Source organism: Chrysemys picta, chromosome 5 (genome assembly GCF_011386835.1).
Source record: "Chrysemys picta bellii isolate R12L10 chromosome 5, ASM1138683v2, whole genome shotgun sequence".
Classification (NCBI taxonomy): Eukaryota; Metazoa; Chordata; order Testudines; family Emydidae; genus Chrysemys; species Chrysemys picta.
The window spans coordinates 116,178,891-116,201,865 of record NC_088795.1 but is presented as its reverse complement, the minus strand read 5'-3'; the positions used below and the strand labels follow the sequence as shown (position 1 = coordinate 116,201,865).

The 22,975-nt window shown below is 39.1% G+C and overlaps 1 protein-coding gene across 20 annotated transcripts in view; it reads left to right on the top strand.

Moving 5' to 3' along the window:
- ZNF518B (zinc finger protein 518B) overlaps window positions 1-22,975 on the top strand; it is a 429,620-nt gene that overhangs the window by 139,248 nt on the left and 267,397 nt on the right. For 3 of the 20 annotated variants that reach the window (XM_005300246.3, XM_005300242.3, XM_042855460.2), the window contains one exon: window positions 15,866-20,739. The exons of 10 other annotated variants lie outside the window; for them this stretch is intronic. In XM_005300246.3, the coding sequence (XP_005300303.2) occupies window positions 16,071-19,250 (3,180 nt within the window). In that variant the 5' untranslated portion in view covers window positions 15,866-16,070 and the 3' untranslated portion in view covers window positions 19,251-20,739. Of the gene's footprint in view, window positions 1-8,979; window positions 9,770-14,314; window positions 14,417-15,865; window positions 20,740-22,975 lie in introns of those variants that run through there. 7 more of the 20 variants (XM_065597077.1, XM_065597076.1, XM_005300245.4 and 4 more) reach the window with 7 other exon arrangements.

Genomic DNA, 22,975 nt, shown 5'->3' with positions numbered 1-22,975 from the left:
CACTAGGATTTTGATTGACATACTATCTCAGCGTAGAGCTGCAAATTTAAGCAAATAAGAGATGTGATTTGGTAAAAGATATACTTTTTTTGTTAACGGATATAGATTTTGTTATATTAAAGAGCTGAATGTTCATAAATATTAATAAAAATATATCGGTTCTGATGGTACAAGATTAGACCATGATGAACGTGTCCTCTCGGGTCAGCTGATTATATAAACAAACCACTACTAGTAGCTGGTGCTGGATCAAGTGCGTGTTGAAAGATAGAGAATTGTTACATTTTAGTGTCTTTATAGTTTTACGTCTAGTTGACTAAGGAATTAATTATGTGAGAAAATTCCTCATTATTATCTTCATATGGTAGCTAAAAGAAGTGACTGGTTGGTTGGTTGGTCCCTAGCTTGGTAGCTTGGCCATCATCAGAGGTTTTTGTAGTCTATAGGCCCAGATTCAAGGTGAAAATCTGTGAGGACAATCATGTACAGTGAGTTTCGTGAGGACACACATTTGAAATTTTTGGACAGTATCCCTCTGTCTGTATCCGTGTCTGTGTTAACTATATATATATATATGTCATCCCTTTGTCTTCAGCCTCTTATATTATACCTTGTGTGCTTGAGTTTCGATTCAGTGATAAGGATAATAACCTGTCTGACTGTTTCATTTTGTGTTCTTAATTAGTATTCCTTCATTTTAAGTCTTTTCAGCATTTGTGTACCATTCAGCATTTGTATACATGTTTACAATAGAAGATTTCAACTGTAGATAAGCTACTTATTTACAGCAGAATATTTCAAGTGTGGATAGGCTACATATTGACCAGATAGATCACTATGAAGAGGAGATCTGAAAGTGGTGCAAGTAAGAGACAGCGAAAACAACTGAGTGTAGCAGCAGCTACGAGCTCAAAGCCAATAACTTCATTTCTCAAACCTCTGGAAAACGCACCTTACCCAACAAACAATGCTACAGATAGTGAAAACTCCACAACTGCAACAGGTGATATTTCATTGCCAATACCTGAACATGAGGACAGTAATCAAAAAGGAGATGTGCCAACAGTAACAGATGCAGCAGAAGATCTTTTGTACAATCAAGAAACTCAACAGGAAGATGTAGATTTTACGCAGCAAGAACAATTAATGAGTACTACAGGTTTGACTGTGACTGACATTGGAATTATTGACAAGAGCAATGCTGCCCAAATGCAATCTTTTCTTCAAATTAGTTGTTTTGAAATTCCAAGTAATATTCCACAAGATGCTGATAATCATGCTTTCCCTATTCGTCTGCTGACAAAAACTCTTCCAAATGGTCAGACTTGCACAAGAGACTGGTTATGCTGGAGTATGGAAAAACAATCCCTGTACTGTGCATCCTGCTTCATTTTGAAGAAAAGTGCTGCAAATGCATCAGTTCTCTCTGATCAATCAGGATGGAGCATCAACAGAGGTTGGAGGAAGTTGAAAGAGCGAATATCATCACATGAAAGTTCAACGTCACACAAAGAAAACTATGTTGCTTGGAAATCAGCCAGTGGGGCAGCATCAGCTGAAATTTCAGTTGAGAATTTACTCTTGACTGAACACTCTACAAAAACTAATCACTGGAAAAAACTTCTTGAGCGCATCCTGAATGTCATCCTTTTTCTTTCTGAGTGGGGATTGGCTTTCTTTGGTTCCAGTCAACGTATTGGTGATCATGCAAATGGAAATTTTTTAGGCATAGTTAAGTTCCTCTGCAAATATGACCCACTTTTATCAGCCCATGTTAAACATGTTCCAGAATCGCAACAGAGTCAAAAGCGCATGCAAGTCCATTATCTCTCCACACGCATACAAAACGAGTATATTGACCTATGTGGGACATTCGTATAAACAACAATTCTTGATGAGATTTGAAATGACAAGTGTTTTTCAATCATTGTTGATGCCACTCCAGATTGTTCTCACAAGGAACAGACTACTATGGTTATTCGATATGCTAAGATTGTAGACAGCTCAAAATTTTCAATTGAAGAAAGGTTTATTTTGTTTGATAATTTCACGAGAAAAACTGGAAAAGAAATTGCTGCTCGAGTACTAGCAATTCTAGAAGGTTTTAAGTTAGATTTTCAAGTCTGCATTGGTCAAGCCTATGACAATGGATCTAATATGGCTGGGAAGTACAAAGGTATACAAGCAGTTGTGCTTGAGCATAATTCAAACTGTATTTTCTCCAGCTGTGGAAACCACACACTAAACCTTGTAGGTGTTGACTATGCTGAATCATGTAAGGAGAAATTACTTACTTTGGAACTGTTCAGCAAATGTACAATCTCTTCAGTAGCAGTCCACAAAGGTGGAAAATTCTGAAGGAATATCTTCCTGTTTCACTGCATGGGATGTCCAAAAGTAGATGGTCTGCACGGATTGATGGTGTTCAACCAGTTGCACAGCATTTGAATTCACTGAGAAAAGCTTTAAACGAGCTTGAATCTCTCAATCTCACTGCACAGGCTTGAACTGAACTTGTCTATTCAGAAGCAGTCCAAATTTCAATGCATTCTGATGTCATCTTTGTGGATGAAGCTACTTACAATGATCCACCAAACTAATCTGGTAACTGAAGCACGCAATGCTACACTTGATGTTGAGAGGGATAACATTGAAAGTCTTATCAATGATATTCAACAGAATATTAGTAGCACAGAATATTAGCATTTCATCTGAGTTCTCTACCCATCGCAACTTACCTACTGAATCCGATGCCGAGCAGCCTTATAGGGTCAATGTCTTCCTTGTCATCATTGACTCTATTCAATCAGGTCTTACACATCAATTTGAGACACTGCAACTAATTTGTACCCTTTTGGGGTTTCTTTGGCAGTTCAACAGACTGAGCAATGAAGATCTACTTTCTGCAGGTGAACAATTTCAGCAAAAAGCAACAGAGGGTCCTGTGGCACATTTAAGACTAACAGAAGTATTGGGAGCATAAGCTTTCGTGGGTAAGAACCTCACTTCTTCAGATGGAAGAATTTCAGCAAAGTACAACAAAGAAATCTCAAAAGAGCTCAGTGATGAGGTCCATCTTCCTCAAATGAATATATTTCACAAACTTTAAATTGGATTGCAAGCCAAAGGAATTGCTTCAAGAAATACTCAAACTTGGACTCTCTGGGGTGTTTCCTAATATCACAATTGCACTGTTTATTTTTGTCAGTTTGCCTGCATCAGTGGCTTCAAGTGAACGCACCTTCACTCGCCATGCTTAATATCAACTGTGACATTGCATGAAAGTTAGATTTTTCCTCAATAATTACAGGTTTCAGAGTAGCAGCCGTGTTAGTCTGTATCCGCAAAAAGAAGAACAGGAGTACTTGTGGCACCTTAGAGACTAACAAATTTATTAGAGCATAAGCTTTCGTGGACTACAGCCCACTTCTTCGGGCATCCGAAGAAGTGGGCTGTAGTCCACGAAAGCTTATGCTCTAATAAATTTGTTAGTCTCTAAGGTGCCACAAGTACTCCTGTTCTTCTTTTTCCTCAATAATTAGTGCATTTGCACAGAAAAAGGCTAGAAAAGATTTGTTAAACAAAAAAATATTCAAATTATGTCTCACTCTTTTTTGGTGTCTTATTTTGTTTTCATGTGTCATCATTTTTAATTTTTATTATGGCTAGGGGCTGCAAAAGTTGGACGTGGCCCGGGCCTCTCTGGACCGCTGAGATGGCCTGTAAACAGGCAAATGGGAGTGGGGTGGGTAACAGTAAAGAAAGTTATGTTTGCATTAATTAGTAATCTTGATGGTCAAAGTACTCACAAATGACCACTAGCCTAACCAAAGTGGTTTTACTTCAGAAAACTGTATGTTATGCTGCACTGAATTAGGAATACTTCCATATTACTACCTGTTTGTTACACATTACACAAAATGCAGTCAAACTCATTAATGGTGTGGAGTGACCAAAGTTTGTAATCAAAATGAACTGATTATCTGAACATCAGACTAAGGGGTCACTCAGTGACCTATTGGCAATGTTAATGTGGTTATTGTATGTTTATTTGTTTGTTAGATCTTATCCAAAATGTTTATGGAACTGCTTATAATTTATTATTATATTATATATAAGGTGTCTAATTTTCTGTAAAATATACATAGAAGCAAAAACTGATGGATGAGAAAAATTTCTAACAATGCAAATTAAATGGTTGATAAAAAATTATGTTTGCAGCCAAATACTCATAAAAACTAACAAAAATAGGTTATAATCCCATAATGTAGGCATTTAGTGTCCTCAGAGTAGGATAGCAGGTTAAAAAGGAACAAAATCAGAAGATAATGAGAGCTCCTCTGCATCTCATCAGTTTTGTATTTAAATAAATTGGTCAGATCCTGGATACAGAAAGGAGAATGAGTATTTAAGCAGAGAGACAGTGGTAGTGAAGACTTGTTAAGGATTAGAGACACAAGAGAAGGGAAATAAGATTGCTCAACCATGAGCACAGCACAGCTGAAGGAAGAGGACAAACTTAAATTGGAGGAAGGTAGCAATGTCACCAGACTTCTTCCAGAGGAGCTCAGGAAAGGGTGATAGAGGAGAGCAGGAGTGGAGACAACAAAGGTGAGGAAAATGCCATCTCTAAAATGTGGTGCACAGAAGAGCAACAATAGACTAACAGAGCAATAAATGAAAGGAACAAAATGGCAAAGTGTGGAAAGGGCAGGGCTGATGGTGGTAACCATAGAGTCAAAAGAGTGAAGGGGAACCAGGGAAGGAACAAAGGGGTTGATAGCATCAGACTGATAGATGGAAATCATGGAAGGAACATAGGCAATGATGGAGGAGATAGTTAGAGAGAATGATATATCATGGAAATCACTGCAAATAATAGTTTTTCTCTCTGATGGTCCAAAGAGGTCCAGAGCTGGAGACCAAAGAAGGATGTGAGAAATAGGAACTGGGAGGCAGCTGACTGTGATTCCTTCATCTGAAGGTTGAAATCACACAGAAGCATTAGAGAAACAGGGATAACTAGGCACCAAAATCTTACAGGAAGGTGGAAAAGAGCTGGATTGGATGCAGCTGGAAGGTAGCAAGAAAGACACAAAATGACCTCCAAACTAGAGTTGGGTAAATAACTGAATAGCCATTGGACCAGAGAAAAAAGTAGACTGATTCTATAGCCTGGAAGCTAGGGGATGTATCCAGGATGTCATAGAGTTTAAGACCAGAAGGGATCATCATATCACCTCGTTTGACCTCCTGTCCAAGTCCCTGCTGCAATGACTATTTAATTATTTATACATGGTGGTGGAACACCTTCCACTGGAAAGACTGAAACAGCCCCACACTAGAATATCCAAAAGCCCAGTGACTCTTCTGTAATGTGGGAGACAAAAGTTCAAATCCTTTCTCCACAGCAGATAAAGGGGGAGACTGAACCTCTGTCTCTTACATCACAGCTGAGTACTCTAACCATTGGGCACTAAAAAGTATAAGAAGGGCTCCTCTTCCAGACATTTTGTGACCCCATCCCAAAAACTCAAAATGTTTCAGCAATGCCAAAATGGACTGTTTTGACATTACTGAAATATTTCAGTTCAACAAAAACTATTTGGCGAACTTAGCATGAACTTGTGAATAGTTTTGGGTTGACTGAAACTGCATTTTTCAGTGAATAAATATTGCAAAAAAACCCCACCCAGCTGTGCTCCAAACTTTCTATTACAGTGCCCGTTTTAATTCCAACATTCCTGAGTTTAGTTTGATTTTATTTAAATACTAAGTGGACTATACTGCCTCTGACATAGACAGTTGTCTCATTAATTCCACTGTGAGTCAGATATGCATATCCAGGCAAGAATAGACCCCAGGGTAAAGATACACGTTTAATCACTATTTTAATATCAGATAAATGACTCCCTTTCTGTTGTATGAAACATGATTTTTTCATTTTGCATCATATCAGATTTATCTAGATTAATTTAATATTTTCATCATTTGTATGACTAAGAGGGCTTTAATTATTTGAACTACTGCTAGCTTGTGTGCCAGACACTCAGGTTTTGATTAAAAAAACATGTCTAACCCTTCTGGTTGTGAAGAAAACCTTGAAACTGTCAACCAAGTGTAATCAATGCAGTGATGTTTGCAAAAAAATTGAAACAATACCTCTGAGAGTTGTGAACTGCACCCCCACTGATCTGCCTCTGTGGGCACATTTACACTGCAAAAAACAAAACCAAACCATGGCAGCACATGCCAGAGTCTGGGTTAACTACCTCAGGCTCAGGGGGCTAATGCTATGGGGCTAAAAACAGCAGTGTAGACATTCCTGCTCCAGCTGGAGCCTGTGCTCTGAGATACCTATCCGCCATGTCTCAGAGCCCAGGCTCCAACCCAAGCCCAAGCATCTACACTGTTAGCCCTATAGCACAAGCCCTGCGATCCTCAGCCAGGCTGTGAGGTTCACAGTGAAAAAACAAACAAAAAAAGCAGCAGCATATGTACCCTATGACATCATCAATGGCAATTCTTGTGATGATTATATATCAACATTGTTAACTATTTCACATCAAAATGATACCAGAGAAATTCCATTTTACAGTCCCCAGACTCCATTTTGTATCCCTGGCTTCCATTTTGAATCAGCAGGAGTCATTCATTACATGGAAGCTGCAGGTCACTACTATGGAACTGACAGGAAAACCAAATTGGTGGGGAAAAGGTGGTAAACAACAAGTCAGCAGGTCAAATAACGATCACAAGTCTAAAAATAGAACTGACCATTAGAAGGTGGCATGGGCCGAGGAACATATTGGCCGCCGCTTCCAGGAACTCCCATTGGCCTGGAGCAGCGAGCGCGGCCAGTGGGAGCCGCGATCGGCCGGACCTGCAGACGGGGCAGGTAAACAAACCGGCCCGGCCCACCAGGGGCTTTCCCTACACAAGTGGCGTCCCAAGTTTGGGAAACATTACCTTAGGAGAACAGATTGGTGAACAGGTGGGCTGTTTTGAGGGAAGCCTTGGTAAGCCTGGAAGGGGGTAATAGGTGAGATATTCTAGGGGGTATCTAAATTCTGTTTTTGGGGTAATAAAAGGATGTAAGATCAGGGAGGGCAGCCCCTCATTTTGGTACTGCCAGTAGGTAGCAGGTGCAAGGGTAGCACCATTCTCTTCTCTCCTCCCTCTCTCGCTTTTAGAGCTAAAAAGTCCAGCCAGCATCTGAATCAAATCTAAGGGAGCCCAGCAGAGTCAGTGTGTATATCTGGATCCTGCTAAGCCCTTGGTTTCCAAGGAAGTCAATGGGAACTGAAGGACACTTTGCCCCTTACAAAATACAACTCCGTATGAGTCCCAGTCATAGAACCCATTCAACCAAAATAGATATTTTCTAAATTGACTATAACCTTGATCAGGTGTATGTGAGCCAATGGTGCAAGTAAGCCAGTATGGTCAGGTACGCTGTACCATTAAGACATTTATTGCCAGTACACCATACTGGAAAGACACATTTTCAAGAATGAATTGTAGAGCCCTGCAAAGACACAAATTTATATCCGTGGATGCAGATATCCTTGGATAGAAATCGGTAGTTCAGTGTATACAAATTTCTATCCATGAATATCCATATCCGCAGGTATAAATTTGTAAAATTCAAAAAAGAACTAGATAAATTCATGGAGGATAGGTCCATCAATGGCAATTAGCCAGGATGGGGATGGATGGTGTCCCTAGCCTCTGTTTTCCAGAAGCTGGAAATGGGTGATGGGGTTGGATCACTTGATGATTATCTGTTCTATTCATTCTCTCTGGGGCACCTGGCATTGGCCACTGTCGGTAGACAGGATACTGGGCTAGATGGACCTTTGGTCTGACCCAGTATAACCATTCCTATGTATCTGCGCAGAGCTCTAGTCATGGAACATTTTTTGTGAGGGCAAGTGGGGTCGGTACCATACCAGTAATAGTAAAAATCTACTTGCACCATTGATGTGAGTTTATGTAGTGACAGACTCTATTATAAGGTGAAAAATCTGGAAAAGGACCATATAGCCCAAGTAAAAATTGGCTTAGTCTTGAAATAGAGTAGTGAGATACCCAATTTCATATCTTACCAGAGTTGTAATGTTTTGCGGGAGAAAATGTGTTGCACTTTTGTAAAATCCACATTTTTGTGCCAATTTTCACAGTGTCCCTTTAAATGAAATTTAGATTTGGTTGGAAAACACCTGAGAGTAACATATAAGAATAGCTATTTTGACAGTTTCCACTACAAATAAAAAGTAAAAGCATACATCATCCTGTTATTGAACTCTAATTAAAGAGCAAATCCTGCTCATCACCCTACTGCGTAGTCCCATTGAAATACATGTTGATAAGTGTTATGCATGAGTCAATGGCAGTGACTTCAATGGGAGCATAATGAGGTATTTCAAAAAGCAATTGCAATAACATACTACTGTAATATGATCACGTTGGAATAAAATAACCTTTCCTCATGCTATTATTAACAGCTTTTTCTGATGTGACAATCTTTGATTTTGGCAAGAATCTATTTCTGGGAATGCTCATCATCTGAGGCAAAATTATCATATAGTTAAAATTTTAACAAATGAAAATGTAAGACTACATACAAACATGAGAGAATAAAGTTTATGCAAATATTTCTCCTGCATATTCATATTTCCATTTATGCTGTTCCTTTTGCAAGTATTTTTGTGATATATATAGATTCGCTTTAATCCACTTAACTGCTGATTCAGCTGTACATTTTTGAATGTATTCATGTTGCATGCCATTGTGCTTTAATACAGCAGAACATCTCTAGATAGTTTGTCATGCTTACTACATCTTCCCCTCATAAGATGAATTATTTTTAAATGTTAATTGTTTATTTTAGAAGCAAAGGACAGTAACGTACCTAATTTTTTAAAATGACAGTGAAGTGCCCACTGCTTTGCAAATGTATATTTATAAACAAATGTATCTCTCAAAGAATCACAGGAAAAAGAAAGACTAAAACGGGGGCAATACCAAACTAAACTTCCGTTTGTGAGTTTGTAGAAGAAATTAACATCTCACGGATTTTACATTTGCTATATTTTGTGAATTCGCACAATTTCCCTGACTGACTTTACTTGAACCCAGTATTCTGCTACAATGTTCCTTTGTTTAAAGAATTCTCTTTACTCCCCAGGGAAGCTACAGTGAACCGCCTTTTGCAACAGATTGTTTTCATCCCTAGTATGCCCCTCCCTGTATCAAATAGGCGCCGCGACCTCGAAAGCCACCATGTTACCAGCCCATGCGAAGGAAACACTGTAGACTCTTTGGAACACACTATTACAAAACCCCACCGCCGGGGATGAGCCTCGCCTGGCGGCCCCGCGCCCTAGCAGAGCTCCGCGATGCCCAGCGGCCCCGTGAAGCTGGCCCTTGCGCCGCCCGTAGGACAGGAGGCTCATAAGGTGCATCAGATCGGGCCCTGGGCAGCTCCACGTGGCACTGGCAACCATGCGCCCGCCCGCTTCCTGGCGCTTTCCGATAAGGCCCGCCGCCGCCGCTGCCCACCCCGCTCCCGGCGGCTCTGTAGAGCTCTACTCTCCCGCGGGCGGGGCGGCGGCGCTGGCCAATGGGGCGGCGCGGCGGCTGGCGGGGAGCTGAGGTCAGTTCCGCCGTACGCTCGCTGGCTGCTGCACTCGCGCAGGGCGTGGAGCCGAGGCGGCGGGCGGGGCGCTGCGAGCGCGCGTGGGGGGCGCAGGCTCACCCACGGAGGGTAAGTACCTGGCAGCGGGGCGCTGCCGCTCCCCCGCAGGGCGTAGGCGGGGATGGGGGTCGCTGCTGGCCTCTCGCGGCAGGGAGGAGGGGGTCGTATGAGTTGCTGGCTGAGCTGTGGGTGTTCGGGGTCCCCAGCTCCCCTCTTTGTAACCCGAATCGGGGGCTGTCCTAACCCCCCTTCTCTCCCCGGGGGGAGGCAGCCCCTCGACTAGGCCCCAAGAGGACACCCTCCCCATCCCGCCATGGGGGGAGACTGCGCCCTCCCCATCCCGCCGTGGGAGGAGTCTCCAGTAGCGGGACCTGGCGCTGCAGCCCCTTATGCTGTTGTTCCAGCTCCCCTAGTTCCGTGGCCCTCTTCCCCCTCGTCACGGGGCTGTGGAATGGGGTCCCCCTAGCTGCGGTACAGGCGGGGGCTGCACTTTTCGGCTGGGGGAGCGGTAGGACCTGCTGCTGCCGCACTCTGGGCTGGCTGTGCTGCCCTCCCTGGGCTGGTCGGAGCATTGCCGGGATTAGTGGGAAAAAAATCTCCCCTCTCCGACCCCCCTTTCATTTTGTAGTTACAGACTGTGAGAAATGTCTCCTTTCCCCAAGGAAGGGATCAGGGACCCTGCTTTGAGCCTTGCAAAGTGCAGCGAGGGAGCAGGCTGTCTGCTTTAGTCGGTTCCCAGTAACATTGTTACTTGGATGCATTTCCTTGGGCGCACAGTCCACATTGGTGCAACTTCTGGCTGTTCAACAATTTTGTGTGTGGTCATGGGGTTAGGCTTTTGTAGAGAGCCCTTCAGACTTCCATCGACACTTACTCTGTTGCCCCAAGATTACAACTGGGTCTTTTGTCTTGCTGCTGAATAGGAACTTTGGTTAGTGGTTCTGCTACTGAGGAAAGTTTAGTATTAATTACTAAATATACAAATTAACAATGAAATACTGTAGGGGAAGAGCTGGAATAGATGATCTAAATGAAATCTTTTCTATCTGTAATTTGTTTCAAAAGAAACTCCCCTAAGACAGTAGTAGAATGAATATATTTCCTCAAAGGATTTAAACACAAATAGTGATTTATAATTAATATGCCGTAGGGAATAATCCTGCATTATCTCAGATTTGGCTGAATGTCTTGCAGTATATTTTCAATAACAAATTTCCATGCTGTTACTAAGAAGACTATCAGTGGGACTACTCATGGTAGTAAAATGTTTCCAGGATCCGTGTCTAAGAGATACATACTTTTTAAATAGGATACGCTTCACCATTTGGTTCTATGTTTTCTTCAATGCTGTGCCTCATTAGTGTATTCTTATTTGCCCTGTAAGTATAGAATAATATAATACTAAACCCTGGTTAACCAAGTTTAGAATATTGAAGGATTTTTTTAAATGAGCATAAATGTGTGCAACAGAAAACTCTGATATTTAATTTTAAAGGCTGGCAATTATACATCTAATCATAAACAAGTGACGGTATCTCTTGAGTACATTTTACAAAGGTAACTATAGATGCAGTAAATATTTAGCATCTCAGGGTGTGTGTGTCAGGTTACTGCAACAGGACTACTCTGTAGTTTTCTGCTTGAGGTTGAAAGCAGCATTTTGTATATAAGTAAATTGAGGGCCCTGGTCCTTCACTGAATGATGTAGGTAGACCTCTGTAGTTCTCAGTACAGGAGTGGGGTCCTAGAATACTGTGCAGTGCATTTACAATACATTCTTCTTGTTTTCCTGGGACAAAATACATTTAAGCTATGCTTTAAAAATATCCACAGTTTCTTTTTAACTTAATATTTTGTATAATTCACTTTGTAGGAGGTACCAATAAATTGTTCTGCATATAATTCAAATGGAGATTTTTTTTTACATGAGGGCAAGATGTGAAATAATATAAAATAATTGTATATTTTATAATAAAGGCAAGCTTTAAAAACTGGTGCATGGTTTTTGCGTTTTTAAAAAAAATCTGGTATTGATATTTCTATTTATTTTTAAAGAGAGAAGAACTTTGAACTCCACATAATACATTAAGTGTTGTGCTACATGGCTAGAAGTTCATTTGGAAACAAAATATCTTCTACACCATTATTTCTGCCAAAGAAAGTTCCATTGGCATAATTTGGTGACTCACTTGCTTTTTAGTACAATATTGTTTCTTTTTAAAATTTATTAATACTTTTCTACATCTTTCGAAGATAACAGTTAGAACTGAAAACAGTATTCCAGGAGATTTATATTACAACATTATAACATTTTCAGTATTCTTTTCTCTTCCATTCTTTATATATTTAAATATATTGTTTGGTATATTGGCTGCTGCTGGACACGAGCAGAGGTCCAAAATGTTACCTTTGGATTGTATAGTCATCTGTACTTTTCTGTGCTTGTTTGGGTTGTGCTGCACTTTGAAGAAACTGTTTCCTTTAGTTAACTGTCTGCATTGTATCTCTCTGAATACTTTGAAGAGTATAAAGGTAAGCTACAAAGTGTCCAGTTTTTCTACAAACTTTGTCACGCTGGTGGTAAATGGGCAGTATGTTGCCTCCTGAGACTGTGTGGATTTGCACAATTCACGGTAACTGTGTTCTGGAATATTCTCACATCTTAGTAAAACATCTATATTTCTCTTGTTTTCATTCATTCTATCCCACACAATGACAAAATGGAACCCTTCACACCAAAACCTTCCAGATTGGACATTCAGCACTCAAGAACAACCAGTGGTGGGACTTGGCAAAGCAAATAGGGCATGTCATTAAGACATCAGATTGCTGTTTAATCTTTTTTTCTCACAGAACACTATCTGAATGTTTCTGTTTATATTCATTCTCTTGATTCTAATACAAATCTAATCTGAACATGGGATTTGCCATATGCTTAAATATAGGATTTCTTCTAAATGTAAGGCCTATTCAGTTCAAAGAACTCAATAGGGACAGTCAACTTTCGAAAATATCCCAGTTTAGTTTCTAGTGTATAAAACTTTCTGCTTTTAAACTGGATAGCCCAGTTGCATGTCTATTAAATCAAAACTTTCTTAAAATAGTTTTGTTTCAAGCAAACTTCAAAATCTCTTGTGTTCTGCTAAGGCCTGCCTCTTTGATATACTTTTGTTCATTTTTCCATATTTTGTGGAATTTGCCTTGCTGGTTTTTTTAATAGCATAAGAAAACACTTGAGCTTTTAATTTTTTGTGTGTGTGTGTGATCAAGTAATTGGCAGCTGAAGCCAGAAGGTTTTGTTTCCCTATTTGGTTGGGTGCAATTATATTGTCTGTGGATGATTCCACATAGTTTTTAAAAAAATGCTTAGGATTGTCAATGAGAACACTTATGTTAATTTTATCCTTGCTTTTGACATACAGTTTGATTAAGATTTCAATGCTGCAGACAACATCAGAACAATTGTGTAGATGCAACACTTAAATTTTGAAGAAAATTTGTTTTAAATTTAACAGCATTATAAACATCAAGTAAAGCTCTGTATCATCTTCGTCACCTGAAACACATCAGTAGGCCTGCCATATTTACGTCCAAAGGAAATAAAGACTTGGATGGAAAGTGGCTTGCTCATCTTCAACCTCGATGAGACGGAGGTGATACCAGTATGAAGAGAGACAAACCTGGGTGGGACAAATAGGAATTTTCATCTAGTTCTCTAATAAGGGCATATACCCTCCAATTGTCAATATGGTCAAAGCATTGGAGTCATAAAACCTACTCATAGACGTCCAGATGGCTCAACAGCAGCCAACCTTTGGCTGCACAGGAGTCTGTCACTGCTTCCAGATGTGGATTTAGCTACAGTTATTGCCACATAAAACTGCATTACTACAATTTGGCTTCATCCAAAAGGCTATCGGCAAACTACAATTTTATTCAGCACATACCACCTAATCTGCTAAGTGGAGTGAACCAATAAAAGTACATAACACAGTACTATCAATTACATTGGCTGCCATTTGATTTTTCATAAAAATTGAGGTGGTACTTCAAAGCCCTGGATGCACTTAAAACCAAGATCTCTCTAAGAATTAATCCCAATCCCTTTCCTAAGAACATTAATTGATGGAATACAGATTCAAGATCAAATGAGCTCACAGCAGTGCATTCACAGGGAAGATCTCTGGAACTCATTCCCACCGAAGTTCAGGCTGACATGAAGACTTACATCATAGTGTAAAAGTGTCCTCTTTCACGTGGGCATTGCCTTCGTATGATATTACTAACTAATCCCAACATCATGCATTTGGGGCAATCGCCCAAACCGTCGCTACCTATAAGAAAGCAAAGGGAGGGGAGAGGGTGACTCCTGATGGATATGTTGCTATGCAACGTCATCTAGAAATGTCTCAGTGCCTAGATACGCATTATGCAATGGCATCTACATGTATAGAAATGCTTGTACAGGGAAGATGCGAATTCATTTTACATGTTGATGCTTGGGTAGGCGCTACACAGAAGGAGAGTCTATATCATTAATCTTTAGTTTTGTGCATGCTTTAAAGAACAAACTTTTTTTATTTTTTAACATATATCAACTTTCTCACAATCTAGGCAACAGCTGAGGATCAGATTCTATTTACATGACATTTAAAAACCACAGGAAAAAACCTCCACTGCTCTTTGTTGTTGTTCAAAGAATTTTGGAACTATCAGGTTGTGAAATACATTTTGTATAGGCTAATAGTGCATGGTTTGCCATTGTCCTCCATCTTGTGTCCACTGTTTGTTTGTGTGTGTGTGTGTGTGTGTGTGTTGTTGCATCTTGTGTATTCAAATTAGATTTAATCTTTTTAGGGCAGGGATTGTGTGCCTATGCACAGAGCCCAGCGTGGATACAAATTTGTACCCGCGGATGTGGACAGCCATGGATATAAATCACTATCCACAGAACCACAGGGCTCTCCTGGGAACCGTAGTGGTGAAAGGAGCAGAACATGGGGCCGCTGTTCCCAGGAGTCAGTGCTCTGTGCTGGCAGGTCCTCCAGCACGGCTGTACTGCCCCCAGCCCCACCCACTGATGTGGGCACCAGGCTCACCGGCAGCTGTCCCTGCTCGCGCTCTTGTGTTCAAGTGGCACACATGCCCCCAGACAGGAGGTGCAGACAGCTGAGTGGAAGGGACGGGAGCAGGGCTGGGGGTGGTACAGCTGCTCTGGAGGAGCTGCCAGAGCAGGGCGCTGGCTCCTGGGAGTGGCAGCCCCATGTTCTCCTCTTTTGCTGCTGTGGTTCCTGTGAGAGCCCTGCAGTTTCATGGATATTGATTTATATCCGTGGATATGCCTTTGTATCCGTGCAGGGCTCTACCTGTGCAGTAACTAGCACAATGGGAATTTGGTTCTGACTTGGATCTTTGTGCAGCACTGCAGTACAAATAATAAAAAAAACATTTGTACATCAAATAAATTGGTTTGTCCTTATTAGTGTTCGGATTGGCAAACTAAGCTACATGCTTTTTTATGATTATCCAAATTTATTTTGATCAGAAACATTGGCACCGACTAAGAAGAGCACCTTGCTTTAGTGAGATTGCATATTTCAAGTATTTCCAAATTGTCTAAGCCAAGGGGATTTTTAAGCTAACTCATGGTAATTAGGAATGTGATCTTGATGGATAAAAAATACTCATTCAAATCTATCTCAATAGTCTTTATAAGGGCAGAAAATTTTAGATCTACCTCTTCTTAGTCTTCAGCATAAACAAGACGTGGAAGTGTATTCTAGTGTCCATATGATGATTTGGCTTTTGTTCTCAAATGATAGAGAGGTTTCTGTCTGCTTCAGTAACCTTATGTCAAATTTCATTAGTTTTAAAGAATTCTTAAAAATACATAGTGAGGAGAAAATACCATAGAACACTGTATTGTGTGAATTTTATATAATGTAGATTACAGCTGCAGGATGTAAGCACCTGTGAAAGAATACATTGAATACACTTTAATGGTTGTACGTACAATATGCCTAATAAAGCAGAGAAACATAGATTTGCAAACTGTATTTCAGCAGTCAGCTATTTTTATTATACTGCAAATATTTACTTACCAAGTAACAATTTTTAGTGTTTTTTTTCAATAACTGACCCAGTCTTTCGCTTTTATTTTTTTAGTGCTGCAAGTTGAGAGAATCCTGTAGAGAACTGAAAATAGAATTTTATGGTTTCAGAGCTTGAAGCAACACTTACTCATAAAGATAAAATGCATACTCTCCGAATGATAGCTAAGCAACACATTTGAGAGACTGTCACTATGAAAATTGTTTGTGTCCATTGCTGTTGTATTTGACTAAACCAGCAAAGAGCCACTTGTTTTGAAATGCAGCTAAAGAAAATGAGGGAAATTTTACCAAAACTGTATACAAGCCAAGTTAATGACATAAATAATTCTTTGACTACATCTCCAAAGCAAGCCAATGAGGATGAAGCAAATCAACCAAAAGGGACTGAAGGCCAGAATTGTGTCTATCAAGCGGCTGAAGCTGAGGATAAGCTGTCATTGATCCTTTGTATAAAGTGCAGAAGTGTGCAAAAACTTCCAGTGCATGAATTACAAAAGCATAACAAACCCAGGCAGACTGAAGACAAAAACTTCATTTGCAGCAGCTGTAGTCTGAATACGCCACCGACTTTCCATTTTGTAGCTGACAGTGCCACTGCCATAGATTTAGAAAATCAAGAAAAACCATCCCTAAGTAAAACTCAAAAAACATTTAAAGTAAAAAACTTTCAACCAGACAAATATTACTGCGATAAATGTCGATTTTCAACAAAGGATCCTTTGCAGTATAAAAAGCATGTAGTTCAACATGAGGAGATTAAGTTTGTTTGCTCCCACTGTAACTATGTATCCTACACCAAAGGAGAATTCCAACGGCATTTGGTGAAACACACTGGAACTTTTCCATATCAATGTGAATACTGTGAATATGGTGCTGTTAGACATGATTATATAGTTAAGCATACCAGAAGAGTACATGAAACAGTTACTGAGAAGGGGCCAATGAATATGGCTACAAAACAAGAGCAAAAGAGATCTTGCTTACCAAAGAGAAACACTTTGTTTTCTGAAAAGCAGAAGTGTGATCAAAAAGTTCCTCTTCAGAATGAACCTTCAGATTTATCATCAAGTACAATTTGCAGCAAAATCCAAGATGAAATGAGCAAAACAGTTTGTTTGTCTGGCGATGTAGAATGTAGCCTAGGTACAGCATCAGTCCGAGATAAAACTGTATTGGAACCAGCTGAAGTAAACATATATGAGAACCAAAATGTGGAAGTTGAAGTTTATTCTCCAAAAAAAGAGCCCATACAGCCTGGAATGCCATTAACAGTGATTGCACCTTCAGAACTTGTAGTTCCTTCTAACTGCTTAGCTCAGTTATTAGACATAAAAATAGTGAATGGCACACAACAGTTGGTTCTTAAACTTATTCCTCTGAAAGAAACCAGTAATAAACCTATAAACTGTGAAGAAGAAGAACTGGGAAATCAAGGTGCAGAACAAACAAAGAAAGGAAAAAGAATAACTTCTGTTGCTCAAAATGAATTAACCACCGAAGCAACTGTAAATTTATCTAGTATTAGTAACATTTTTGCTTCAGATAATAAATACCACAAGAACTCTGAATGTCTTAATTCCTCCAATTCTCATACTTCAGACTGTAACTCAAATGTACCTAGGCAGGATAAATCAAGAATAAGTTGCCCTAAATCCTCAAATAAGGAAAAATATGCAAAAAATGATTTATACTGTTCTAAAGAGACTCTGGACATGTCCACATGTGCATATGCTGCTTCCTCTGAAGGTGATAGATCCCAAACTGTTTTGTTGCAGGCAGCTCAGAAGAGCAACAGTTCCTCTTCATCTCTTGCCCTTGGAGAAAAGGACATATTGCCTTTAAATGGTGATGACAAAGAATGCAGGAGCCACATCATTAGCTCTCTGGAAACACATTTATTTGATACCTGTTTGGTTAAAGAATCTTTGAAAACTTCTCAAGGAGGGGGAGAGTTCTGTTTAAATAAAAGTGCATCTTTAGAGGAATCAAGTGTTGGCTTAAGTAAATTAAACACAGAGCACTCTGATTGTCAAAATAATCTATTAGAAGCTTTAGAATTGCAGAATGTAGAAAATAAGGACAGCCCTCCTGAGGGTCCTGTCATTTCATCTGTATTTTCCCTTAGCTCTGGGGCTGAAAACATCCCAGAGGGAATCAAGTGGGATAATACTGCATGCAATAAAAAGTCAACAACAATGCTGTGTAGAAAGATTGCTCAGTTGATGTCTGCTGCTGAGTGTAATGTGAAATCTACATTGGCTGCTTCACCTATGCCTGTTAGATGTTGTGCTTCTAATAAGAAGATGCCTTTGCCTCAGGAAACTTTAGCAAACTCTGAAAAAAATGTCCCTGTTACTGAATTGGAACAATTTGCATCTTCTCTTCAAACACCGCAGAATGGTGGGATTGGTAATGAACTGTGTAATAAACAACAACCACAATCACGGTCAGCTACAACAAAAACTAAAAGTAGAATGACTAAAAACACTCACATTGCTACTCCAGTGTTCATTCCAAAAGGGACAGTGCTGAGGGTCCTGAATGTCACTAAGAGTGAGAACACAAAAGAAGCAGGAGATAACAAAATGACATCTGCTACGCTGTGTTGCAACGAAATGTTTCTACCACGACCAGTTCCTTTCAGCATTTCTGAGAAACTAAGCAGTAACTTACCTTTGCCCAATGAGAGTGAACTTAATGAGCAGTCCAGAAATCAAAATATGTCACTTAGGCACAGACCAAAAAGAGAGGCTAATGCAAAAAGTAATAGCAAACAAAATTGTGTACTACTGCATCAAAAAAGTGATGAGCTAAGTAAGCAGAGCAAACTTACTTCAAAGGATCAACTTGTACCTAAAAATAAGGTAAAACCAGCAAATTCCAGGGATTATTTGTCTAAGAAGAAAACAAGAATTCACTCAGAAACCAATGGCATTTCTGAGGCGATGCCTCTTTTGACAGCAAGACGTCTTAGGCTTGTACCTCTTAGAGAACATCAGTTGATAAAATGTCCTCGTCGTAACCAGCCTGTAGTTGTGTTAAATCATCCTGATGTTGATTCAGCAGAGGTAATAAATATAATGAAAATTGTCAACAAGTATAAAGGCAATATTGTGAAAGTCGTTTTATCAGAAAGAACGAGTAGTTGTCTTGGTGTGAAACAGTATAATAAACGGCTTACATTTCAGAACTTGGAAACAACAAGCCAAATGAAAAAGCAGAACTTTTTAAAAATGAAGCTAAAAAAGACCCATAAAAACAACTACCGGGTTGTGGAAACGTCACCAGCTAAAACACTGCAGTGTATGTTTAAGTGTTGGTTTTGTGGAAGGATATATGTAGACCAGGAAGAGTGGATAAGTCATGGACAGAGACATTTGATAGAAGCAACCAAAGGCTGGGATGTTCTTTCTCTTCCTCTAGAGAGCCACAAGTGAGAAACTGTCAGTTTACTGCACTTATTTTAACACGAGTGCCATTAATTTGTTTGGAAAGGGAGACAGAAGTAAATATTTTACTGGAGGATTTTTATATTTAGCAGGTGGGAGAGTGGTAATAGGGATTACAAACTGTATGAGAAGCCAGTCTTGAGCACTAAACACTACATAGCACTCCGATGTCTGAAATAAGTGTTACGGCTATCCCTTGCTTTTTTGAAGGAGACCTGGAAATGATTTGCTCTGAAACATTCAAGGTGTAATTCTCTTCAATAGGACACTATTTGCAGTAATGTTATGTTGCAGGGTCAATAGGGTTTTAAAATATATCCAACTATATGACCTGTGTGAAATTAATTGAATTCTGTCTGATTTTACTACTACAGCTTAGTGGTTCAGAGATCAGGCATAAGTCTAATGAAGAGCATCTTTGACCCCTCTGTGAATAAAAAAATGTTCATCATAATTTAGTAGCAAATTTAAAAAAAAATGTCAGAGGAAGAAACTGGTGCTGAATCTGATCAAACTCCAATTTTATGGAACAGAAGTAACTCGACTGACTTTAGTGGAGCTACACCAGTGTAAATGAGGAATTGGTGAGATCAGAATCAGACCCATTATGTGGAATGGCAATGAAAGCTTAATTCTGTGTTGTACAGTCAGGGGCCAAGTTGTGTCTTGTGCCACACAGGTGTGAAGTGGGAAGAGGACACAGGTGGCTACTTACTGTGCAAGCAAGCAGGAGCTCAACTTAGAGTGCTTGAAATGAGGCCTGGCTTCTTTACTAGCTGGCATGATGTGATTCTGATGGATTGTGCTTTAATGAGTTAGGACCTGACCACACCAACGCATGCTGTAGGGCGTAATGATCAGTGCTCTGTGTAATCCCATTAGAAACGTACACGTTCAGGATAGAGTCTTTAACTAGGACCCAAGCCAGCCTAGCAGCTAGTGCATAGATAAGACGAACTAGCTGGAGAAACAAACTGCTGCTTTGAAAAAAGAGAAAGTATGATGCAGAACTCTACATTGCCAGTACCTATCCACATTTTCAGTAGAATCTTTGTTTAGACATCCTAAATTTGAAGAATTTGCATGTTAGAATCTACACATGTAAGCCTGAATTCAGCAAGCTACTTACCAATAATAATAATAAGCACATGCCATTGATTGTTGTGACTACTCAGTAAAGTCAATAGGATGATTCATGTGCTAAGTGCCTTGCTGAATGAAGGTGAGTTTTTAGTGGGGATGGAGGATGGATGATAGTGAAGTTAAGAATTTTCTTGGTTATCTTGTCGCAAATTGTAAACCATTTTATTTTTTAAAATTTCATGTACAGCAAGTGATGAATTGAGCACATATTTGCAGTCACATTTCTACAGGTAAAAAAATAATTAATTTCATGCTGGAGATATATTATACATTTGAACTTTGTATAAATGCTTGTAGTTCCTAATTGTTAACAGTGGAAAAACACATTTTGTTATGTTTTTTTTTAACAACAAAAAAAAAACCAATACAACATTTCCTGCCCCCTTCCCCCCCCTCCCCAAAAAACAACCTATTAGTCTGGGAATATTTTTTTGTTTTTTTTTATACTCTAGAAAATTAAACATGGTTTTGATAAGATATGTACTATATCTCTATTGAAATGTAAATACTTTGAAACTAAAAAGCACATCTTGAGACTTAGGTCTAATTTACAAAAACATGAGGAATTGGTGAGATCTTTTTTGTTAGACCATTTTGCAATACAATATTAAAATCTTCAGATATTTGGTGCTCTCAGAAGGGAGATCTTGTATTACTTTGCAACTTTTTGTATTGTAGTGAGGCTAAACTGTTCAATGGAATACATTTTGTATTATCTCTTTTTTCAAGTAATTAAATGACAGTTCTTATTTTGAAATGGGAATTTATATTTTTTTAGATAGGGACAGTAGAGATTTTCACTGTGTTCTTTGAAGCCAAACATAATATTGTTTTAATTTTAAATTGTGAAAATAGTTTCCATTTCTAAATTCTGTCATATCAGAGTATAATAAATATTGAAACTGCTAACATATGAAAAACCACTTCTGGCCAAATTCTTCCTCACTTACACTCATCAGCCCAGGCAGATGTTTGAACCTACTTTAGTTTCTGTAGAAGCTATTAAGGAAATATTTTTGAATCCTCTATTTGTTTAAGAGATGTCATTGGCAAAATATGAATATCTTTAATCAACTTTGTATTCTTAAAAATTGTGCTGTGTGCCGGATTATAAACAGATTGTAGATGGGTTTAGTAGTGTTTTTCTTTGCCTATTTTAGTAAACAAAGAAGAGTCTTCGTAAACCTAATTGTTAATCTACATGACACTGTTCTCCCTGTATTAAATTTACAAAATATAAGTGTTTTTATATTAACATGAACATTTTTAGTAAATTGAATTGTATGGTGGCTATAAAAATTAGACAGCAGATCTCATGCCTCTTTCTCTTGCCAAGGACATCCAAACTCTGCCCAGATGGGGGTGTCTCATTTTTGTTTTTTGATGTAGTATTGTCTTCAGTTAGTTTTCCTTCTGGAATTTTAATAGTTTTGTGACTTAAGATTAAGAGTGTGACCCAGATTCTCTCCTGTGCTGAGCTTCATTTGACAGAGTATGCTCCAGGAGAGAGGCTGTCTGGGAGTTGGGTATGGCTTTCTGATTCTCAAGGCAGATCTGCACCTTGATGAGCCCAGTAGAAATTAGAACAGGGGTTGGAATACCCTATTTGGGCTCTATAACAATTTTTTCCCCCGCATCCTGCTGGACAAGATACTCTTTCTTGTTCCTGATTTGTTAAAGGACCCATGACTGATTCTGTTTTCTATTATATTTTAATCATCTAACCAATCTGGTGGGAAACATGCTTGAGAGACCCACTGATGGTTTGAGGAACAGAAGCAAAGTTTGCCCTATACATTCAGGCTGAATTTAAACTACAGAAACCTTACAGTTCTCAAATGATGTAAATATATACTATATATTACATAAGAGAAATTCTTTTTGTACAAACTTTTTAGTCTGTGTATTTTTAAAGAGGCCAGAATTATGCTCTAGTGCCTCTGACTATGATTTCCTCTCAAGTTTCCCATAGGATATGAATTCAATGGGACTAATTGCGTGAGTAATCTTACCTCCATAAGGGTTTGAAGAATTGGGAATGAAACACAAGCCTCTGTTGCTTGAGCTAAAGAATAATTACTGTTAGTCATCCCTAGTAGTAAGATTTATCTCATGGAGGCCAGCCCTAAAGTCTGAGCCAGTGGTGGTTGAAGTCTGTTGAAAGACTATAATTGATTTCATGAATTTTGGATTGGTCCCCTACTGAGCAGGCGATTCGATTGTTTGTTTAAAACCTGCCTATAGTCTGCAGCAATAGAGAAATGGTTAAACAATATGTGCCAAGTTAGATGCAACTTTTCTGAGTTTAAATGCAGGAATATTTTGTAATGCAATTCTAATATATTACATTGTTTTGTTTCATGGATTTATTTTGTGGTCTTAGTAACAGAGAGATTTTGTTAATATAAGAGATCAAACAATTTATCAGTTATCAGCAAGAAAATATTGCTTAGAAGTTAGCTGCTGTTCATACCTTTTTTGTGCAGTTGTACTGCGACATTTATTTGTACATGCAGCAACACCCTCTATTTGAAGTTTCACTTTTGTATATTTCATAATTTTATGATTTT